At 41.9% G+C, this 21,694-nt stretch overlaps 2 protein-coding genes across 5 annotated transcripts in view; one reads left to right on the forward strand and one right to left on the reverse strand.

The window, feature by feature from the left end:
• garnl3 (GTPase activating Rap/RanGAP domain like 3) overlaps window positions 1-15,633 on the forward strand; it is a 55,585-nt gene extending 39,952 nt beyond the window's left edge. For 3 of the 4 annotated variants that reach the window (XM_029516303.1, XM_029516302.1, XM_029516304.1), the window contains exons 17-31: window positions 410-484; window positions 880-994; window positions 1,134-1,160; window positions 1,268-1,372; window positions 2,048-2,164; window positions 2,785-2,951; window positions 3,330-3,488; window positions 3,975-4,041; window positions 4,263-4,370; window positions 6,189-6,307; window positions 6,887-7,022; window positions 8,786-8,845; window positions 11,399-11,617; window positions 12,062-12,182; window positions 12,290-15,633. In XM_029516303.1, coding sequence (XP_029372163.1) covers window positions 410-484; window positions 880-994; window positions 1,134-1,160; window positions 1,268-1,372; window positions 2,048-2,164; window positions 2,785-2,951; window positions 3,330-3,488; window positions 3,975-4,041; window positions 4,263-4,370; window positions 6,189-6,307; window positions 6,887-7,022; window positions 8,786-8,845; window positions 11,399-11,617; window positions 12,062-12,182; window positions 12,290-12,455 — 1,761 coding nt within the window. In that variant the 3' untranslated portion in view covers window positions 12,456-15,633. The remainder of the gene's footprint in view (window positions 1-409; window positions 485-879; window positions 995-1,133; window positions 1,161-1,267; window positions 1,373-2,047; window positions 2,165-2,784; window positions 2,952-3,329; window positions 3,489-3,974; window positions 4,042-4,262; window positions 4,371-6,188; window positions 6,308-6,886; window positions 7,023-8,785; window positions 8,846-11,398; window positions 11,618-12,061; window positions 12,183-12,289) is intronic. The other variant, XM_029516305.1, reaches the window with a different exon arrangement.
• A 2,771-nt stretch (window positions 15,634-18,404) lies between these two features.
• ptges (prostaglandin E synthase) lies at window positions 18,405-21,301 on the reverse strand. Its single transcript, XM_029516204.1, has 3 exons — window positions 21,071-21,301; window positions 20,883-20,965; window positions 18,405-19,522 (listed from the first exon to the last, which is right to left on the reverse strand). Exons 1-3 carry the CDS (start codon window positions 21,185-21,187, stop codon window positions 19,273-19,275), a joined length of 450 nt encoding a protein of 149 aa, XP_029372064.1. The 5' UTR covers window positions 21,188-21,301; the 3' UTR covers window positions 18,405-19,272.
• Window positions 21,302-21,694: the final 393 nt, after the last annotated feature.

Here is a 21,694-nt window from a genome sequence, read left to right on the forward strand (position 1 = left end):
TTCTGATGCTTTTTTTTTTTTTTATTTTGCTGAAGGAGGCGTAGAGCACTAAAAAGCTGTTGTACTTTACAGGTCTATAGATTTTATTATCTTAAGGCTGACTGTGCAATTTGGATCAGAACTGCCAACCTGATCAGATAGTCGCTGATTGAACATTAGTGTAGCTATCTATTCCTTATTTTATAATTTCATTTTACAATTAATTAATAGTGACACTTTTACTCCACCTACAGCAGCTGCAGCAGTAATATTAACAATATAATATCATACACACTGATGTTTTCATGGACAGAGAGAGAATTTGTACTTTTTGCTCTGAATGCAGGACCTTTAACTCAACGGTTTAAAGCACATTTTTTTGGTGTCTTTACTTAAAAAATACAAACCCAGATGCCATTTCCTTCTGTAGGCTCTGAAGCTGAAGACCATCGTCAGAGGAGATGCCCCAACCAGCCTTGTCACCACCGGCCTGTGCAGAAAAGAGGCGAGTTTCCAGCAAATCTTCCTCTTCACAAGTCATTTAATCTTTTAGTGAACCCCGAAAATCGTATTTTTTAAATTCATTATTTAAAGTATTCACACAGCTGCTGCTGAACCAAGCAACATCAGGCCAATACCAGATTTTTGGGTCAATCAAATCAATATGTTAAGATATCAACAACAACAATATATCAGCCAATTTTCTTGTATATTTTTCCCACAGACACAATTTTAAGATATCAATACCATGCACAGAGAACCAAGTGTTGATTAACTCTGTATGCATGACTTGCCATTCTCATTTAATACTATGTTTTTGTTTTATTTATGTCGGAGCTGATGGATAAATGAAATATCCATGTCTATGTCTAAACCTACATGTCCCTGTGTGTGATGCAGCCATGGGAGTCCCAGTCCTTCTGCAGCACGTTCCCCTATGAGATTGTGTGCGCCGACTCGTGGGGTCAGTCTCTGCTGGTCGCCACCGACACAACAGGGGTCATGCTGCTGGATGGTGAGGTCATCCTAATCGATATCTCCCCATGTCCTCTAAAATAAAGCCACCCATCCATGTCCATGTCAATACTGAGCTCAGCAGAATGCCAAGGCCACCAGCTAACATGATGATGATAATGATGTTGTCCACATTTCAGGCCCTGATCCAGCTTTAGCCAACGCTGGTGAGTGCCACGCAATATGCTTGCTTCTTTACAAATGTTTCAACCTGAGTTTAATCTTTCTCCAATTTAATTAGTCTTCTTATTCAGATGTGCGTGTCATATTTCAGAGGCGCAGACGCTTCCTCCAGTGCATGTGTTTGACAAAACCATGGCGGTGAAGCAGATGCACGTTCTCGAGCCTCAGGACCTGCTTATCACCAGGGCCGACAAAGGTAGACCGAGACCACGAGATCCAACACCACATCCCATTCAGTCTATTTTTGCTGCAGAGCTGTGTTTGGCGTAAACGGTCTTCCTTGTTATTCCTCATCCTTGCTTTTATTTCATTTCTGTCATTTCTCTGTGCACCCTTTCTTCCTCCATTAGTCTGGTGAGCACATTGATCACTCGCTGCAAGCTAAGGAAGTTGACCTATAGGGAGCCGATTCCCCGCCGAGGTTGTTTGTGCGGGCCATGACAATGAGCTCGACAATGAGAGCGGAGACTCAGATGTGCAGGCAGACAGATAAAGAATGAAAAAGACACAAAGAGCACATTCGAGGAAGTTTCTGTGTACAAACAAGCCACTGTAGGATTTGCCTCATGTTTGCTCCAACCATGAGAGCATGTAATTAATTAGCCTGTTCAGACGATTAGCTAACTCTAACATTGACAAACATGGTTGACTCGGTTTTGATAGTGATTATGGGATGCCAGTAGAAACATTTGTCATGACTTTGTGTGGGCTTTGATAAAGCTTCTGAGAGAGTATGAGCCCTAAGAAGCCTCTTAGTATCCTCCTGCTGTGAGAGACTGTTGTCTGGCCATGGGAAGAAGTTTAAAAAAAGAAACTGCTAATTAACCTTAATGCAAAACCATTTTTTTGTTTTGTTTTGTTTTGTTTCCAGGAAAGGACGCTCGGATCTATGTGTTCAGACTCAGCATGCTCAAAAGAGGCCTGGAGGAAAGGCAGCTGGTCAGAAGCAAGTGTGACAGTCGGGAAAATAAACTGGAGAAAACTAAAGGTACAACACGAGACATGCAACAGTGCAAAGAGGGTTGCACTCGCATTATTTCTGACAACGTACAAGCACAAGGCAAGATGTCCAGAAATCCACAAAAAAAAAATTAAATTTAAGTCTCTTTTAAAAGCTCCGTGGTCAAACAAGCCAAGCAAGCAAGTGCCAAATGCAGTTCTTTGAATGGCCACTTGAGTGGCGTTAACTCCCATAACTCAAAATGCTCAAAATGTTAAAATGCTCAACTTAGCAGCAGAAATAAAAAAATAACAAAACCAGTTACTGAAATAACTTTCATTATCTAATGCAAATCGTGAATGACAGGAAGACGTTTTTGTTTGGTCAGAAGATAATAACATTTAATTAGCCTAAAGTAGGACATTGTGACATCAATTAAAGTGGCTTTTACAGTCCAAATGCACGACCTTTGACCCCGCTGCTGGTATCATGCCAGCTGTTTGTGGCTGCATTGATCTGTGGGACAATGCCAGGGAACAGCACCTGCTGCACAACACATGTCTAATGTACTGTACATCGTTTTCATTCTCTGCGCCTGCTCTCTCTCTCTCTCCCAACCCAACCCCCCCGCCACCTCCTCCGCCACCTCCTCCTCCTTTCTGTCTCAGGCTGTCATTTGTACTCTATCAACACCCACCACGGCTCAGAGCTGAGGATAGTAGCAGCCATCAGGAACAAACTCCTCCTCATCACCAGGAAGCAGCCGCGTTTTGAAGGCTTAAGCGCCGTCGCTCCGGGAGCAGACTCACCGGTGGAGGAGTTTCAGTACATACGGGTACAATAAACTGCTTTCTACATTTCACCTTATTCCTTTCTTCACTTTTAAGACATTTAACGGTTTTCTACACTTCCAGGATTCCCTTTTTGGCCACTATGACCCTGTGGTGTAATGTCAAAATGCAGTGAACTTTGGGTAATCCAATCAGGCCTAACAGACTCACCGGGAACACCCTTAAAAGGCTAAATCTCTGATTGAGCACACTGGGACTGGGCCACAGCAACATGTCCCAAAGCATTATGGGAGATGTAGATCCAAAATTGACTGAATGAAAGTGAAAGACTACACTGAAACATCCTTTCTGGAAATATGTCCGCTAAATTAATTAAACTAACGTGTGAGCACTGAGGTTATCGACTGTCATCCATTCAATAGGAGATCTGTCTGTGCGACCCTCCGGTGGTGATGGCGCTGGTAGACGGCCCGACGGGGGAAAATGACAATATAATCTGCGTGGCCTACAAACATCAGTTTGACCTGATCAATGAGAGCACTGGCGATGCCTACCGGCTACATCATGTCGACGCCAACAGGGTGAGGCACACGTGCGCACGCATACGCTCATGCAAACCCTGGTTGTGGGATTTTCTATTATTATTGTTTTGTTTTGTTTATTTTTTTGGGGGTGGGGTTTGCTTCCATTGATGCTGAACACAACTAAAACCTTGAGCTGACCCAGTTAGTGGCTTTATTTACCTCTCTGATTACCAAGCGGCTTCAGTGAATCAACACGTTGTCATTCGCAGCCACCAGCTGGGGAGGAGAGGGAGGATAGACGAGAAGTGCACAGGCTGGGAAATGAACAGCTGTTTTAACAAGCCATCTTATTCTGCTTTAACAATTTGTTCTTCCAAAGATTAACCACAGCGAGTAACAAACTGTTGCAGAAACATATATTGTCTCTATGGTTACCTGCTACCGTATGTGGCCTGACATTTGTTAAAATAAAAAAAAAAAAAAAAGTCTCTTGTGTCTGACCTTTAGATTGAGTCCACTAAACTGACCTGTTCTTGTCTGCAGGTAAATTTTGTAGCAGCCATTGATGTGTATGAAGACGGGGAGGCAGGTCTGCTGTTGTGTTACAACTGTGAGTCTTCCGTTAACTCTGAGCATTTCGGATATTATCTGATTCAGGTCTGTCCGTGATGTCAAAGCCGAGCCCTAACACAATGCTCCAGAATATTAAGAACAAAATATCCATCTAATTCATCTTTTGTCTGTATTTTTTATTTTAATGTCTGAATAGTAGGACAAATAGCTAGTTACAATTAAATTATCTTATTCACATTTCCTTTGCATCTTTTGCAGACATTTGTTACTATAAGAAAGTTTGTCCGTTTAACGGCTCCACGCCGATGATCCAGTCCAACACCTCCGACTTCCACTTCAGCTGGAACCAGATGCCCAATGCAATTGGTAGGTTACCACGGCAACAATGCTCGAACCCCGCCCTGCCCATGCTGCTGGCCTGGCCAGAGCTTGCTGTTGCCATGGAAACACCATGCCTAGCTACAAGCATCCAGTTAGCCTGTGTGATTACTTCTGTTTGTATTTATGTGTGTGTGTGTGTGTGTGTGTGTGTGTGTGTGTCTGTGCATGTCATGATTAATGCAGAAGGTGATGAAGAGAAAAAACAATTGGCCCCTCGCCTCAGTGATAACGACACACTGTTAAGCTGCCATGCATCCAGTAATTCGCTCTGTTTAAACACACACACACACCAAAACAAGCAATAACGAAGAATCAAATAAAAAATAAGGCTCGGTGAAAATAAAACAACACGGTCACAGATCAGTGTTGCCTAGTTTTCTATTGAAAGTATTAAAACCCATTCATGAGGTGAAGCTGTTTACTCTCCGGCCTTCGTTGTGGTTACAATAAAAGAGGTTATACCACCTTTATTTTGGTTGCTGCTGTGACTCAGTATCAGAAAGTCATGAAAGTCAGCTAGCTGGTTGCTAAAGTTAAATAGAAAAAGAGACATAATGGAGACTGACAGTTAACATTTGGTATTTCTTTCCACCTCTGAGGATACCTTGGTAGAAATGAGATGTGATGCTGAACTTTGATGTTTTTTTTCTACACTGCCAAGTAGACAGCTAATAATGCTAATGAAAGAAACGAATTCAGCCTAAACGGATTAAGTTGCATTATCTATTATTACTTTTCAAAGCCCAGGCCCATAGCTCAGTGGTAGAGCTGAATGCTGTGCATGCAGAAGCCCCCGGGTTCAAACCCCAGCCACAGCCAGTTCTTAGTCCAGATAAATGTGGAGGGTTGTGACAGGCTGTGCCACAATAATCATGCAAGTCATGGAGATGACTTTCTGTTGTGACCCTGAACAGGGGAAAAACCAAAAGAGGAGAAAAAAAATAAAAAATCCATTGCTTTTCAAGTTTATTATCGCTGACATTAACTCAATTTCATTTTATGAATGCTGTTGTATAAACTAACCTGTGATGAGATTAATAGAGATGATCTAGACACTGGAATAACGGCTGTGTATTTTAATTAAAAAAAAATCTAATTTAAATCCAATCCAAACCAATTCATTTAGAGCAGCAACAACAAAAAAAAATGTGGTTCATTAATTGTTTGTCATGCACATTCATATGCCCTCTACATTTCAGTCTGCTTGCTGATTGTCCTCCTTTCTCCATTAAAACACTTTCCTGATCAACATTATGAGATGATTTTGTGTAAATATTGTGCTCATAATTTATTACACTGCCCTCATGTGGCCAAAAATGCATGCATGCTAATTAAAGTTTTGATATTTGCAGAATAGATTAAGCAATCATTTCCATATTCAGCCATGATTTCACTTCAGTCCTGCACAGTCAGCCAAAGCGTATTATTCAGCAGCTCTTCGGGCTTTTATTGGCACATTCATATCCGCTCTATCAGGTGCAAGTTGTCTTTTTTCACTCTGAGTGCAAATGCCAGATTTTCTTCTACTTCCTCCCACCCTGTGCCACAAACTACTGTTGCCTCGGACGGGTATCTAGAGGCCCTCGGAGAGAAGCTGTTTTTGCTGCAAACGTCATCGGCTAATGATGACATTTCTAAATGCCATATTCTGCCAAACTGTTAAATGTCTCGTTTTGAGGGAGTTGAGCAATTTTTAAAATGCGTAAAGTGGCCTGTTCGTCCAGGTGGACTCACCATAGTCTGCTCTCGTGATCGGTTGCTGCCTCGTTTGTCATATGTGTCCGTGTTTGTGTGTCTTTGCAGTGTGTGCATTCCCTTACATCTTGGCCTTTACAACGGACTCCATTGAGATCCGACTGGTGGTCAATGGTAACCTTGTGTACACAGCAGTGGTCCCAGAGCTGCAGCTGGCAGCTTCACGGGTCAGTATGATTGCCATCTAGCACAATATCATGTACATGCCCTTCTTTTGTCAACAATGTAAACTGCAACTTTTGTCAATAACCCATTTCCTTCATGTTTTATTGTTCCATGCCCGAAGCTGGTGAGAGGCTGATAATTGTGTTGTAGAAATGCGTTATTTGTGTACCTACAGTGCACTAGTGTTCACTATAGCAGGAGCCCCTCCAGGTTGAGAGTGTTGTCAGTGCTTTCAGGCCACGCTGCGTTATAGAAGTAGCTGTCTCAGCGCTCTCATTTCAATCAATCTTTATTACCCCAGTGGGAAATATGGCTGGCAATATGCATGGCTACAAAGCAATAATGCACTCATAAATCATACGCATAGATAATTTAAAACAGACCACAGTGCACCTAGCGTCAAATAAATACATCTTCATCCACTGTTCTTATTCAATCTCTTCAGCCCCCCCTCCTTTTTTTTCTCCTTTTCATCTTTTACCTCCTTCCATACTTTCTGCCTCTTCCTTCCTAATCGTTCCTGAAATGATCTAATTCCCTCTGGTATCTCCTGTTTGTTTGTTTTTTTTTCCCACCCACAGTCAGACATCTATTTTGTTTCGTCAGCTCCGGTGAGCTCAGCCTCAAACTGCAGTTCAAGAGACACCAGTTCCCACAGTTCCCCACAGACGCCCACTGGCTATGAGATGCCCGTGTTCCCTTCGCCACTTGGTGATGGTAAGCCTTAAGGAGCAAATGTGCTTCAGATGGTGATGGTGTCAATACCGAAGGTTTTTAAAATGTCAGTATTGCCAGCAGACCTGTTTGACATTGGGTGCTTTTGCTCGCCCAGAGTTTGAGCTCCATTTACAAAGATCTTGCTTCAGCAGAATGGATCATTGAAGCCTTTCACCTTCATTGTTATTGGTTAGTTTTCCAGAGTTGAATTATGTGTTTATGTTTAACGACTCCTCAATGAATGTTACCTTAGGTTTTCAGACAGCTGCACCATTCGTTATCGCTGATTCTTTTCCAAAGCCTCCAGATTAATATGGAGCCTTTATATGCAGCTTTTTGCCTCCATTTATTTCGGTGCAGAGTGAAAATCAACTTGCAAATGCCAATTTCCTCTATAACCTTAGAGATTATAGTCATTCATCACTATCAACAATCCAAAGCCACAAAGAAATGTCCAGACGTTGACAACAAAGAAACAAAATTGTCAAATGAGGAAGCCATGTCTGTTATAACTTTGGCACAGAAGTTTGCATAAATACAGGATTAAGGAAGCTAGTTTAACTTTGAAGAGGAAGTAACATTTAATTGCTTCTGTTTTATCCTCATTGTCAGTTTGCACATCAAAGTCGTTTAGATAATTTATAAATTGTTGGAGATTAGATACATGATAGAGAAACATGCAATATCCACATCAGTCAGCAAAGCCTGATATCCATTTGTCCGTCCCTCCGTATTTTCTGATGTCCCACAGCCTATTTGTGGCTTCCTGATATTAACATGCAATGCTGTTTTTAAATGGCTAAAACGGGTGGACGTTGTGCCGAAGCAAATGTTACTCAAAAAATCATTCAGTGATGGATTATTACACGGGCTGTCCTCTGGTGAGCAGGACAGTGTATGTGGGATTACTTTATGTTCGTTCATTCATTCATACACATGAAGGAGAATGTCAACCGGAGTATCAGAGCAGCCCGCCGGTACGTTTTTAACAGTTTTTAAACAACAATGGAACTCCAGGGCAAAGACGAGCAAGCTGCTATCAGACTGTGGATACAGAGACAGTATTTATTATTATTTATGATTTCTTTGGCTGAAACATGCAAAAACATTATTATGATCTTTTAGATTATTAACTTAACAGCAAAGTACAAGAAGAGGCACCAACTCATCACTTATATGTCTCTTCACCTCCACTGCTACCACCGTGGAGGAGACAATACTCGTCTTCAGAGGACACGGAAAGCTTTCGAGAACGATAAAGGATCAATATGAGCCCCTCCCTTCCACCTTCCAACAACACTTAGCTCCCCTCCTCCATCTTTGCTTGTATATTTGACCATTCAGAGTAACCCCCTCCTCCACGACTGACCTCTTCCAGAATTGAAACAAGTGTCTGAATGCACAGCTGTTGCTTATGTCGTCAGTGACTTTCGGGTTTGTCACTCGGCGTGAACCAACAGAACGACGGCCGATGGCAATGTCACTTTCTCTTTGTGCGTTACACTTTTTGTAGCTGTTAAAAAAATGACACAAAGTCGAGCTCAGATGCATCCCGGCAATTCTGACAACTGCAGCAAAGGACAAAGCTAGAAGAAAACAATTCTCTTGCTCTTAGGGCTGGTCTGGGTAATCGTGTCCCCGCGAAGGGAATATCATTTTCTTCAGATGCTGCAGATGCAGATGCTGCTTTGTGTGTGCGATCCTACATGTGTGTACTGTGTGCGTGTGTGTGTGTGTAACCCTGTTCTTCATCCCTGGTTCAGATTCTATACGGATCCCCTATGGTACCAAGCTTTCCCTGTACATGTCTAAGGATGCCGAAGGTACTGCAGGATTTTCCCACAACTCAAGTCCATGAAAAACGCTCATAACGGCGCCTCACTAACATGCACGTGCTCCCAGAGTGTATCACCCTGTCTGCTCCAAGGCGGCATGTTGACTTGAACGTTGGTTGAATGTTAAGTGAACATTATGTCTTCCCCATCCCCCGTTCTGTCTTAGATAATTAAAGCACTAGGGCAAGCAGAGGATGAGGGGTTGGTGGGGGAGTTGGTGTGCTGGAGTGTAAAGTTAAAAAGTGGGGAAGAGGGAATAACGGATCAAGGATCAAGGATAGAGGGTTTTGTTTTTTTTTTTTTCATTTATCGGAGGAGGAGATGCAGAAGAGGTTTGCATGAGCATGACAGAGAAGGGAGGGGTTGTGTACAAGCTGGAGGTTGGGAGAGAAGGAGGGGGGGGGAAAGGGAAAGAGGGAAGGAGAAGACACGTCTGCCGCAGCATGATTTACAGATTGCACTGTCGCCATGGAGACTTTTGTCAGCCCTCTCTTCGATCCAAAGTGGTTGTCCAAACAGCACTGCCACAATCCGAGGGTGAGGGAGGGGGGAGGTTGGGGAAGAAGGTGCTGACAAAAATCCCATCCTCTTAACTGCCTGTGCACCTGGTGTATCTGCTCCTCGGGGAGGGCTTCATCTGACGTAATCGCATCAGTAATGTGAACAAGAACCTGTTACTGATGTGGCTGTTAGCCGCCACCTACATCCACTGGCTTCAAATTCAACTTCAATTAGCGCTGAAAACACCCCCTCATATTCATATTTATTTCCTCCGCCAGTGTGATGGAGCATGACACTTCCCCAGGTCCAGAAACGCATGTGGAATGTATCGATCTCTGTGATTATGTATTCCACATGACTGCATGCTTTGCCACATTTATTGCCCTTTTTTTTTTTCTTTTTTAACTTGTTTTTTGTTTTATTTTGTTTTGCTGTATGACAATGCAGGTACAGGAAGTGAGGATCTGTAACAACACTGACACAGTGTACCTGTCAAACATCAGCAGTGGCCCTCTGTTTTTCCTCCGTGGCTCTTTACTTACCTCTCACCTGCTGACATTTCAGATGAGAGTGTCGTCTTTGTGCAGCGCAGCCTTCACAATGATTTCAGTCTCATCCATGACACCACCAGCCTGCCTCAATGGAGCGGAGTGTGGCCGCAAAACCGCAATACTGCTCCCCGGTGGCACGGCTGGAGAGCTGCAGCTCTGCCTGCAGATTGCGCCCTTTTGAAAAACTCCAAACGCTCATTTAATGTTATGTAAAACAGACTTTAAGCGTTTTCAGTCTCCACTGAATAATAGATGGTTTTCTCTAAACGGCTACAACTCAACGGTTGTATTGCATTAGCTTTCTGTAGTAAGGATGATTAAGTTTTAGATCAGATGCTGTTGCAGTAAATAGGACTATTAATCACTTTAGAGCGTGTTTGTTTGAATATGGGGGGTTTGAGTCTATTGTATCAGGTCATCAACTCCCATATTTGTCCCAGAAATTCCGTTGAGTGTGTGTGAATGAGGGAGATTTAGGGCTGATATAAAGTCAGGATGTTTTCTTATTTCAGTTCAGTCACACATTTTAAGGCATCTATTTTCCAATTTATTCTTATTACAGCTGTGGAAGATGATGCTGTTGCAAACATATCTGTTTTAAAATCTTTCTTTGCTGGTGCATTCAAGGACTTTTCTTTTTCAATGACAAACCTACTTCACAATAACCTGAGATGTTTGCTTGCTGTTTGTGTTGCAAGTTTGATTTTCTGAGATAGCAGTCAGGCACATGAGAGCAAAGCTTCGATTGTAAGGTCCTCGAATGCACCACGAGAGGAATAGTTTGACATTCTGGGAAACGTTCTTGCTGAGATTTGTGAGAAGACTGAGCACCACTGTTGTGTCTGTACACTACATATGAACATAGAGGTTGTGCTTGAGTTTATCTTGGAATAAAGACTGGAAACAGCAAACCTGCTGTGGCCTAAAGGACCCTAACAAAATTCATCTGCCAGCAAAGCTTATTAATGATCATGTTCTCTGATCCATACATAAACTAAAGTGTTTTGTTGTTTTGTTTTTTTTTTTACTGAGTTTTAGTGCTGGTAGCTGTATTTTCTCAAATTTGGGGCAAAGCCAGCCTACTTTTAGTTTTCGTGCTAAGCTAAGCTAACCCCCTGCTGGGCCCAGTTTCATATGAAGCATATGGACCAGCAGGAATGCTATACCTCCAAGTCTCAGCAGCAAACGTTGGCGCATGACCATATTTCCAAAATATCAAACTATTTCTATAAGAATTTACGAAATTCAAACTGCATTGGCATAGTTTAAAAAAAATACAGCGATGACAATGTTCAGTTGCTGCAACGAAAGCCTGAAGATAAGATTTACATTAGATCCATTTTTGGCTAATACTTGTAAAGACGCCGGTGCTTCGGGCCGTACATTTCCCATTCACTGCCCTCCTCTCCCCTTTTCTTTGTCTCCTTTCCCACGTTCATTCCTGACTTTACTCCCCTACTTTCTCCCTTTTCCCATATCTTCCTCACAGGTGAAGCAGCGTGTAAACACATCTTCAAGATCCCTCTGTCTAACTTGGTGGGCCGCAGCATCGAAAGACCCCTCAAGTCCCCTCTGGTGAACAAGGTTCTGACGGCGCCGGCCCCCGCCATTGTGCCCCCGACTCCTCTCATCTCTGCAACACATTCGCTTTCCCTGTCCCGCATGGAGATCAAGGAGATCGCCAGTCGCACGCGGAAGGAGCTGCTTGGTAAACTGGAACATCCAATAATAATTTACTTTGTTTTAGTTTTAAAGTAATCGGCGGACGCTGTGCCCGCTTTGTTGCTTTCAGTCATATCAGAAGATCTAGAAGGTCTGCATGCTAAATACAAGGCTGTTTCCAGTAAAAATTTAGCTGAGCCGAGCATAAAGATTGAATGTATGTAAAGGTAACAGAGGCCCTTCCAGCACTATCACCTCCAAAGCCCACCAATCAGCAGATTGTACACGAGGCCATACCTGGATGGAGAAGCAGGAAGTCCAGGAAGCTTCTGCTCCCGTTCAAGGTTTCTTGTGCTTACAGTCTTAGCAAACTGACTGCCAGCTAAGTGTGCTAAGCTAAGAGTGCTAAAAAAGAAGGGAAGTGCTTTTTCCAGATATCAAAAATATTCCTTTAAGTCATGCCCAATTCTGTTATCTCATCCAATTGAAGGCTTGACAGAGGAACCAAGTGGAAAGTCAGACAGTGGAACAGTGAAACAGAGGAGGATGAGCAAGAAGAACACTGAAGAAGAGCCCAAGGCGCGAGTACTGACGTCAACAAACAGCGACAGGTGACCGTAGCAGATTCGACAGCAGCGGCACATCTGACTGTTGTAAAGTGTTGCAACCTAATTTAGCAGGAATCCTACATCCTGTATTATCTTTCTGTCCACTGCAGGTTAGCCTCAGAGTCTATCGACGTTGACCTGGACGTCCAGCTGCAATGTTCGTCCAGTTCGGAGGCCGAGCCAGAGAAGGTGATGCTGCGAGCGGAGAGCCCGCCCCTCGCCAGCGCGTTTGCCCTCACAACATCCTTTGAAGAAGATGTCCTGGACCTAAAGTGAAGACAATCCCATCGTGCACTTCTCTGCCCACCCACTCCTGTACTGTCACCATTACTTTATAGTTTGGGTTGGTTTGTTTTTAAGTTGTTGTTTGTTGGATCCTTTTTTCCTCCATTGTCCTTTCTTTTTTTTTTTTAAATATCCTTGTATCTTGGGTCTCTCCATTCATCGTACTAGATGGGTGCAGTGGGAGTTCGAGGCCGTGTCTGTGTGCGTGTGTGTTTTCCGTGAGCAGTCCCTCAGCCACTGTGTGTTGGGTGTTTGTGTTGCCCCCGCAGCAAATAACCCAAAGAGGCGATGAGGTTGTGTAAGATGCCGTGGTTTATTCAGAGTTCTGCAACAGCTTCCAGAAAAAGCTATTGGTTTGATCCCAAACCACAAACTGAATGTAAATCTACACACCGAGGCACGACTAAAGTCTCTGCGTTCACGATGCCCTCGGAAGTTGCCAGAGCTGAATGTGTTGTATATTATGTGATTATTTCCAGTCCACACTCAAATGTTGTATTATATGCATATGTATGTGTACATCTGTTTATACATGAAGATGCATACACAGCGACAGGCGTGTATGCTTGTCATGCCTGTGATGCATATTTATAGATATATTATAAAAATCCATTCCCACATTTAGTAAAAGTATGATGTTTTCTGCTCTCTGCACATATTAGTCCTTATTCCTCTCCTTATTCACAGTACACAGGCAGACAGGGCTGGAGGCAAAGTCTCCCACAAGTGCCATTTCCCAGCATCCTCCACTGAACCACACCTCGAACAGCCACCGTACTCTGGTGTCTGACAGTAGCAGCCATGATTGTAGTACACGTTAGATTACTATGACGACCCACAGCTCCTTTTTATTTTGGATAAAATCACTTAATGGAGGCAAGCTCGCAAAGCCACTAAACCTTTTCAGCCCATGTGAATGAGCCGACCTTAAATCTGCATGACCCGCCTTCGCTAAATGTAGTGTCTTCTGCGCCAAAAATAGCTTCTCTGGAAACCATGAGGTCTGCGACATCATACCAAACATAACAGCATAACGCAAACCACAATCATGACAGAATTTTGGGGGGAAAAATCCTTTATTTTTTATTTTATTTTATTTTATTTTTTTACTTTTTTCTTTTTATTTTTTACTAGACTGATATGTGTGATCAAGTATGATGGCACAGAAAGGCAGTTAGAAATAAAACCCACAAGTTTTAAGTGAAGACTAAAGTTGAGATACAGTATATTGTCATAAACTGAAATGGTTAAAGCATAATTTTGTCAAAAACTACTACTCACTATACACTAAAATAAAATTAAGTGTGAAATAATTTTAGTTTTTGTCTCTTTCTGTATGTGGAAGGTGCAGAAAGACAGTGAACTGGTTGCAACGATTGAACCATTAACATAAAAGTAAAAAAAAAAAAGAAAGTATTAATGTAAGTAAATGATTTCAAATAAACACACAAAACACTTGCACCTTTAGAAAAATGTAAAATTAAAATTGAAACCAAGAGTAACTGAAAGCCAAAAAGTGGAAAATTGAAATCAACTGGGAAAAAACTAAATTAAGTAGTGAGTTAGGAATTCAGGGTGAGCTACTTTCAAAAAAATAAATGTTTTCTTTGAAATCGTAGTCCTGCTGTGACTGAAGGGTGAACCAATCAGCCATTTCATTGTAGTGAAGTGACTCTCCAGTCTTCCTTCATCCAAGTTTTAGCACCAAGCAATTCATGACTTCAAAAACCAACACTGGGACAAATCATTAAATTTACTGATAAATAAACAGACAGGTTTTTTGGTCTGGACCCTGAAGTGGTCATTGTTATTTAAAATGGGTCTAGAAAAGCAAATCGGCTGCTGCCCCTGAAACGCTGCCATCTATTAAGGCCATTATGTAAATTTGAACAGTTTCAAACCTTATAAATAATCACTATTCTTCTCCCCAAAGAGACACAAGTGACACATTAAAGAGAGAGACGAAAGGGTAAAAGGGTATCAGCACAGGCTGAGATGGCATACGTTTCCCATAATGCAGTTCAGTTACATTTTTCACTTGACCCTCCTCCCCCACCTCCTCAATGCCCACTTTATTCCACACTTCTTTCTTCCCAGAGTGTGATGCAGGATATCTGCTAAAAAGGTTTAATGCTGCGTTCATGTCTTATCAGAGTCATTGTAATTGTGTGAGTTTTTGTTTATTAAAAGTATTCACATCAACATCCAAGTCATAGTCATGACTCATCACAAATATATATATATATATATATATATATATATATATATATTCATATATATGTATGAATTGGCATTCATTAATATGTACGTTTGTGAAATCCAAAACAAATATGGATGCCTCAGATCACCTAAAGACCATTGCTCCATGTAATTAAACTCATATTTAATGGACAAGGTCTTCACTTCTGTTGTGTCGAATCTGAATGGCTTTTCACCAATTTATATTATCTCCAGACTGATGTGGATGCCCCCCCCCCCCCCCCCCAGATTCCCCTAATTACAATATAAACATGTGATGTGATAACAGAGATAACTCTGGTGATTCAGGTTGTTTTCTTTGACTTTAGGAAACTCTTTCTGCAGCCACACAAAAGATAATCCAACTTTTGAGTGTCTCATTGCAGTGTCCTCTTGACCTGAGCAGGTAAAACTGAGTGCAGGAGAATTTCTACATGTAAACGCTTGGCGATAACAAAGAGCCCGGCTGTTAAGAGTTTTCCCCTCTCGAGTCAGTGCTGCAGGTTGAAGCCGTCAGCTGGCAGGACCTGGGCTCTGATGAAGCAGCTGTGTGGCTCAGAGGTTTGGTTAAAAAAACACATAAACAGTGAATATTCAGTTTCCAAACTGATCACATAAAGACACTTTTTCTTTACTGAAAATATTAAATGACGCACGTGAGTCGGTGCAAAAGCTGAATTTATCATGGAATAGGGAAAATGTTTAGAGTCCAGAGCAGAAGCCAAAGGAGAAAGTTGTGGTGGTGGTGGGGGGGGGGGGGTGACCACACTGTGCTGCTGTCGGTATGAGAGCGCCTCTCTGTGGTGGTTTCCCAGCACAGCAGCAGCCTCCTCCTGGCTGTCTCAGTGTGAGCACCTCCAACAACTCAAAGGTGAAGAAGAAGAAGGGGGTGGGGGGGTTACAAATATCCCACTGAAGTGTTTATTTCTCTGGATGAGTGTGGATGACTGTGGGGGGGGGGGGGGGGGGGGGGGGGGGGTGCTGCTTCTTCCACCTCTGCTGTATTCCTCTTTCTTCTGTATTTCTTGTCAAGTATTCTTAATTTTCTACCTCCCTCGTTGGCATTTTCACTTTTTTTTTTCTTTGTTTGTTGTTTTATTGTTTTGGTTTTTTTTTTGTATTTGAATCTATATTTACTGTTTAGACTGTTGCTGAACCTCTCTGTGATATCAAAACGAAAGAAAATTAACAAAAAAAACACCAAGTGTCTTAAAATATTGTATTGCCATCGTTTTTAATGCCAAGTACTACTTGTACATGTTTGTGTATCAAATGTGGCCTCAAATGAAACTGAACTATATTATTATTATGATTATATTATTATTATTATTATTTGAGCAGTTATTTTAAAGAAGTGCTGTAGACCACTGCTGTGAAAGTAGTTGATTCTGTTCATTGATATGTAATAAATATTTATGAAATTTGAAAGGTTTGGCGGTTTATTTGTTTACATGGGGAATTTCCCAGAAATGTTGGTGTGTCTTTTGTTTTTGTTTTTTTTTATTTATAAACGTTATATGGCCAGATAAGCAAAAACCGTCTGTGGTGTCTCAAGAGGTGTTTGAGAGTCTTTGATAAATAAATCAAACAGCAGCACAGATTTGTTTCTGTGAGACGTTTCTCTTCATTACCAAAATAGGCAGCGCCATTAATGCCCTCCCATCTCAGCATGTGTACATTTCCTCTCTGCAGCGTCGTCAATCCTCTGTTGGCAGGACTTCTTCTCACTACATCTACGTCTCCCTATATGGGCATGAGGTTGGCTTCCAATCGACCTTGGAAGATTTTACAGACCAAACTGTTCCAGATTCCACAAGGTGTGCTTTCCCAATCTTACTATTTCATCACAGTGGTGATGAAACCTTCATTAGCAGCCCCCTGAGTCAATGATGCATCTCGTTGACTAGTACAGCCTGATGATGGCGCTGGATGACAAGTCAGGAGATCACCAGAGTTCATGAAATGAGAAATAAGAATGTCTGCTCCATCCATGAGATGCTTCGCTTTAAAACACGTGCAGAATCACCATCGGCCTTCCTTTGTGCTGAAACGTCTCACAGATTGTTGAAAACTGGCGCTGGCAGGAAGGTTTAGGGTTTCAATGTGATCAGTTGTTAGAATATATATTTAAAAAAACAGAAAACATGGATCCCTGAAAAAAAAAGGGTAGATGTTGAAAGATTTAACCAAAGTGCCAAACAGAGAAACATCTAGTGTCACCATCCATGACTTCTCACTAAAATACCATGAAACATTTTAACAGCACCTGCTGATGATGATTGAACTTCTCCTCTGTTATATGCCATCATCTATTCATTTTTTATAGCTGGAAGGTTTGACGTGATGGGGGATTTCTCAGCACACTCACGCCGCTATTTTCCCAACATTTTCTCCCAAATCAAAGCATGTCTGCCTCTTAAATATACACTCTATTTACACAAAGATAAAGCGCGGAATAAAAGAGTGATTTCCACGTAAGCTTATGAGTGTGGGTGTGATTCCACACAATGTGCTCCTGCAGGTGAAAAGGTTAACCACCTGTTTGTCCACGCTGTCTGTTTGTGGCTGAGTAATTATTTAGCTGAAGTTTGACAAAATACATTCATGCTTTTCCTTTTTTTTTTTTTTTGCCAGTTTTCCACTTCCTCCGTTCTCATTACAGGATCCAGACGAGCCCAAAGCCCCCTGAACAATAGGCCACCTAGTCCAACATAAACTGATGAGCTGAGCCAATCGGGGCCAATAAAGGAGCTTTTGTAAGAGTTATCACTTCATGAAGCATTAAATGTGTAGTTACTCAGCACATTTTACTACATTATGAGCTGTGATTTGTGTGCGTGTGTGTGGGGGGATCAGCTCCCTGTGAGTTCATCGGCTGTAATAGTGAGCTGGCAAACAGAGGAAATGAAAGGAAGACAGGATGGAGGGCATGTGTTTTGTTTCTTTTTACCCCAAAGGCTCGCAGACAGGTTGAGACAACCTCACCCGTGACGCATTCAAAAGACACAGACACACCCCTGTCCCTGGTATGTTGGTAGCTTTATGTTTCACCTGGATTATATATATTATTACAACCGATTAATTCACAGAAAAGGATTTTCCGCCACTTCCCTGCTCTCTGGGTTGTTTTTTTTTTTTTTTCTTTTGTTGAGCAAATGAAAACTGCCATCGCCAAATATTCCTGTTTTGTAATTTCAAGCTGAGTCATGAGTCATTCCTGTCAGGAAAATAACTGGAAGTGGGTTTACTGGGATTACATCATGTTGGAATATATCACCTCGAAGCCACACGTGAGAGAGGAGGAGCCCTGGTCAAAGGGAAGGGAAAATGGAGTGTTTTGCTCCTGATGCAGCAAGTGATTTGCACCAATTGACCCACAAACGCACACCAACTCACACGTACAGACCTCACATGCTGTAATCAGTGAGGCCTCTCAGCTCTCTGTCTGGCCTCCCACAGGATATGACTTACATAATAGGTGAAGGAATGCTGCAGACTTCTGGATCATGTCACTCTCACACACAAAATGAGGCCCCGTCCCCTTCACGATATGAACACTGTGTGTCTCTGCATCAGCAGGGAAGGTGAACAATGGGCCCGTGAATGAAGCACTGAATCGAGAAATCGTGCTCACCAGCGCGTCACGTTCAAGTACAACAACAGTCAGTTTGGTTGTGGTTTTTTTTTATTGCCTACAAAAAAAAAAAAAAAAGTGTCCAGGGAGTGAAAAACAACCTGAATAATAAATTATTACAATACTTTAAAAATGGTTCTGCAATGTGTCTTCACAGATAAAAATTAAATATAACACATAATATATCTCTCTCTGCAGATCGTTGTAAGGTTTATTTCTCAGTCTAAAACTCCCACCTTCTTCTCATGAAGAAACTCGAGAGATCATTCTCTCTAAAGCATGAATTCCATGGTACTAAAAAATTTTAACGCATTTTCAGTCATCCTGCTGGTATCCATTATGTTTCCGCTGAAGGTAGCATGCAAACAAATGTTAACACAACAGATGGACTGTCCACACAGGAAGCACATGAAGCCACGGTGGATACAACACCACATGAATGGTGGTCTGTGTTGTGTGTAAACACATGCCGGGAACATGGATCAACACTGTGGACAGTGCACAGCTGGAGAATGTCCTCAAGTGGTTTAAGGCAAATGTCTAAAACTGTCAGTCAGCGAGTTTTAAAATCCACCAGGAAAAACAAATTAACAAACAAAAAAACAATTAAAAAAAAAATGAAATGAGAAACAACCTTCATTTGCATTTTAAAATTCACATATACAGTACAAATTGTCAACTTCAATTAACTTTTAAGACGTCGTCACATTTGCAAATAAAACTATAAAAAACAAATACTGACAAACTCTCACAAAACCCAGCTTTGGTGTAATCACACACCTTGCATTGTATTGCACTCCCACTGACATTCTGGTCTCTCTCGCTCCCCCTCTCTGGAGGCCCCTCTGGATCCTCCTCCTGCCTTCTTTCTGAAAACAGGCCGCAAATAATAACTGACACTTTTGTGAACCAGAGGCCCCGCTCCAACTTCAATGTTTAGGCGTATGCTGCAACTGCGATGAGGATTTGCAGAGCCATGGAGACGCAGGGTATCTGTGCCACGATGTAGGCCATGGAGCGGGTCGGCGCTTTCAGGGCGAACAGGTAGGCGACAGTATGCAGCACGCGGCCCAGGAAGAAGACAACAAAGTGGAGGCGGGCGACAGACAGTGAAGGTCCAGTCAGGGAGTAGATGGCACCCAGGAAGAGGAAAGGGAGGATGTTCTCCAGGTCGTTGACATGAGCTCTGCAGGGATGGAGAAGAACCACTCGGGCTTATTTTCAACAGACACATGTCGGATTGCAATGTCATGACTAAGCGAGGCGATGACAACCTCCATCATTTCAGTTGCTCATTAAAAATTTGGGGAATGAGACATTGGTTGTCTGAAGGGTGACAACACCTGAAAGTGAGTCAGTCTACTGTTGTTATACCTGCTCATTGCACATGCATCATCCAGCAGCAGACGTCTGTGACCGTGTTGGGGACAGTTGCAAGTAAAAACAATATAGAAGACAGGCAACTACCACTATGAAGTGAGGAGGAAGGGCTCAGAGGAGTTAATGGTAAACTATCAATTCACATACTTTCTGACTGCAGCACAGTTATAATGCTATCAGCCGTGCCATTCTGCCACTTCCTCCCCACCCAAAGGGTTCAACTTTAGAATAATATGAGGAACCTGCTCTCTTAGCAGTTCTCACAGAAATAGTGCACTATCAAAAGAGATAATCAGGCTTAAAAGCTGTTTGAGTACATAATGACAGATTTTTTTTTCTCTCAGATAAATCTCTGATTCTGTCACTTAATGAGTTATTTTCCACCTCAAGTTAATTGATGGTCCAGGAAAACAAAAGGAATTATTTTGCATTTTCCTCACTACTGTCACGGATCACAGCAAGTTAAAACAAATCGAAGTTGAACTAGTGCAGTCTAACAACAGACAAACGTGGGTGCACCAAAGCAGCAGCAGTTTGTGAATGGAAAAAATTTCACTGTGTGGAGAAAATGTGGATATAATTACAGGGGAACAGGGGAATTGGTATTTACGAGAACTGCTAAAGTGAGAGCTGTTGCTTTAATAGTTTTTGACATTTGGCATGTAAAAAATTTAAATAAAAAATACCACAGCCACAGGAATCTCAGAGGCCTCAACAAGGCCGACGAATAAGGGTGAGAGTGACAGTTATAGTCACCTTTTATGAGGTTTTCCTATACAGATACACAATTATTTTCATTTTAGAAATGCCCTAATGCAGAAAGTGTAGAGAAATAAATTAACGGGAATTTCTCTCTACTTCACAAATGAACATTGTACACATGATGTGGTCAGAAGTATGGCAGCATCAGCATCAAAAATCCACTGATAATCCAATAATATAGCTACCATGATGTTTTTCTCAAGAGACGTTTTCTGGGATGTAGGATGGACATTATTTGTAATTTTATTTATTATGATTTAGATCTGAATACTTCCTCCAGTAGTGCCACAAAAAGTGTGGGATCTTCTTCATTTTCTTTTTGTTTTTTTCCCTTAGTGATAGTCAGTAAATATTTCTTTTAAAGTAAAAGCATGTCGTGACAGGGTCCGACTTGGTGCTCTCACCTCCGGCATCTTTCCACATATGGATCGTCTCTGTAATACTGTAACCCTCCGTGTCTCAGCGCGTCCTCAGGGTTGGCAAAAGCCTTTAGGAAAAGGAAAAAATGAAAATTAATAATTAAAAAAAAAAAAAAAAAAACTTTCATCAGTGAGCTATATCCCGGTCCTTCATTTCCCAATCTTGGACTCACCTTTTTGCGCAGCCGCACTTGCCCTGTTATTATCGCTATAATGTACATTTTGACCACCAGCAGCACACCGTAGAAAACGAAACAGGAGAAAACTTCGTTTCTCATCACGGATGCCATCGCAGTTTTGGGTAGTATAATCTGAGAGGTGGGTGCTGGCGGAGGAGCAGCTGAAAGTGAGAGTGACTCCGAGGGGGAAGCGCTTTTGTGCCGTTCAGCCTCCACCCCCTGATTTTATGAAACCATCGTGCGTCAAAGTGATTCCCCGAGGTTGAGCTTACAGTTACAGAGTAATAGTTGCAACGAAATAAAATTTCCCATTATGCCTCAGTGCCTTTCACTTTTTCCCCACTTTTTTTTTTTTTTTGGATCTAATCTGTTTTGCTGCCCTAAGGCGTGTCAGCATCAATTTATTGTCACGGATGGCACAAATCTTAAGGTTTGTTATGTAGAACCATAATCTGAAAAGTTAGAAAGTAAATGTATGTGAATATTGGAGTGATAGGTACAACATTCCCACCTGAATTGTAAAAATATAGGAGCAGGCTGTTTTACAGCTGTATCCTAATTGGCCAAATTATTCAGTCTGAGGCTTCCCTCAACCTTTCTTTTTTGGGAAAATCAATG

The sequence above is a fragment of the Echeneis naucrates genome, chromosome 12, assembly GCF_900963305.1.
Source record: "Echeneis naucrates chromosome 12, fEcheNa1.1, whole genome shotgun sequence".
Taxonomy (NCBI): domain Eukaryota; kingdom Metazoa; phylum Chordata; class Actinopteri; order Carangiformes; family Echeneidae; genus Echeneis; species Echeneis naucrates.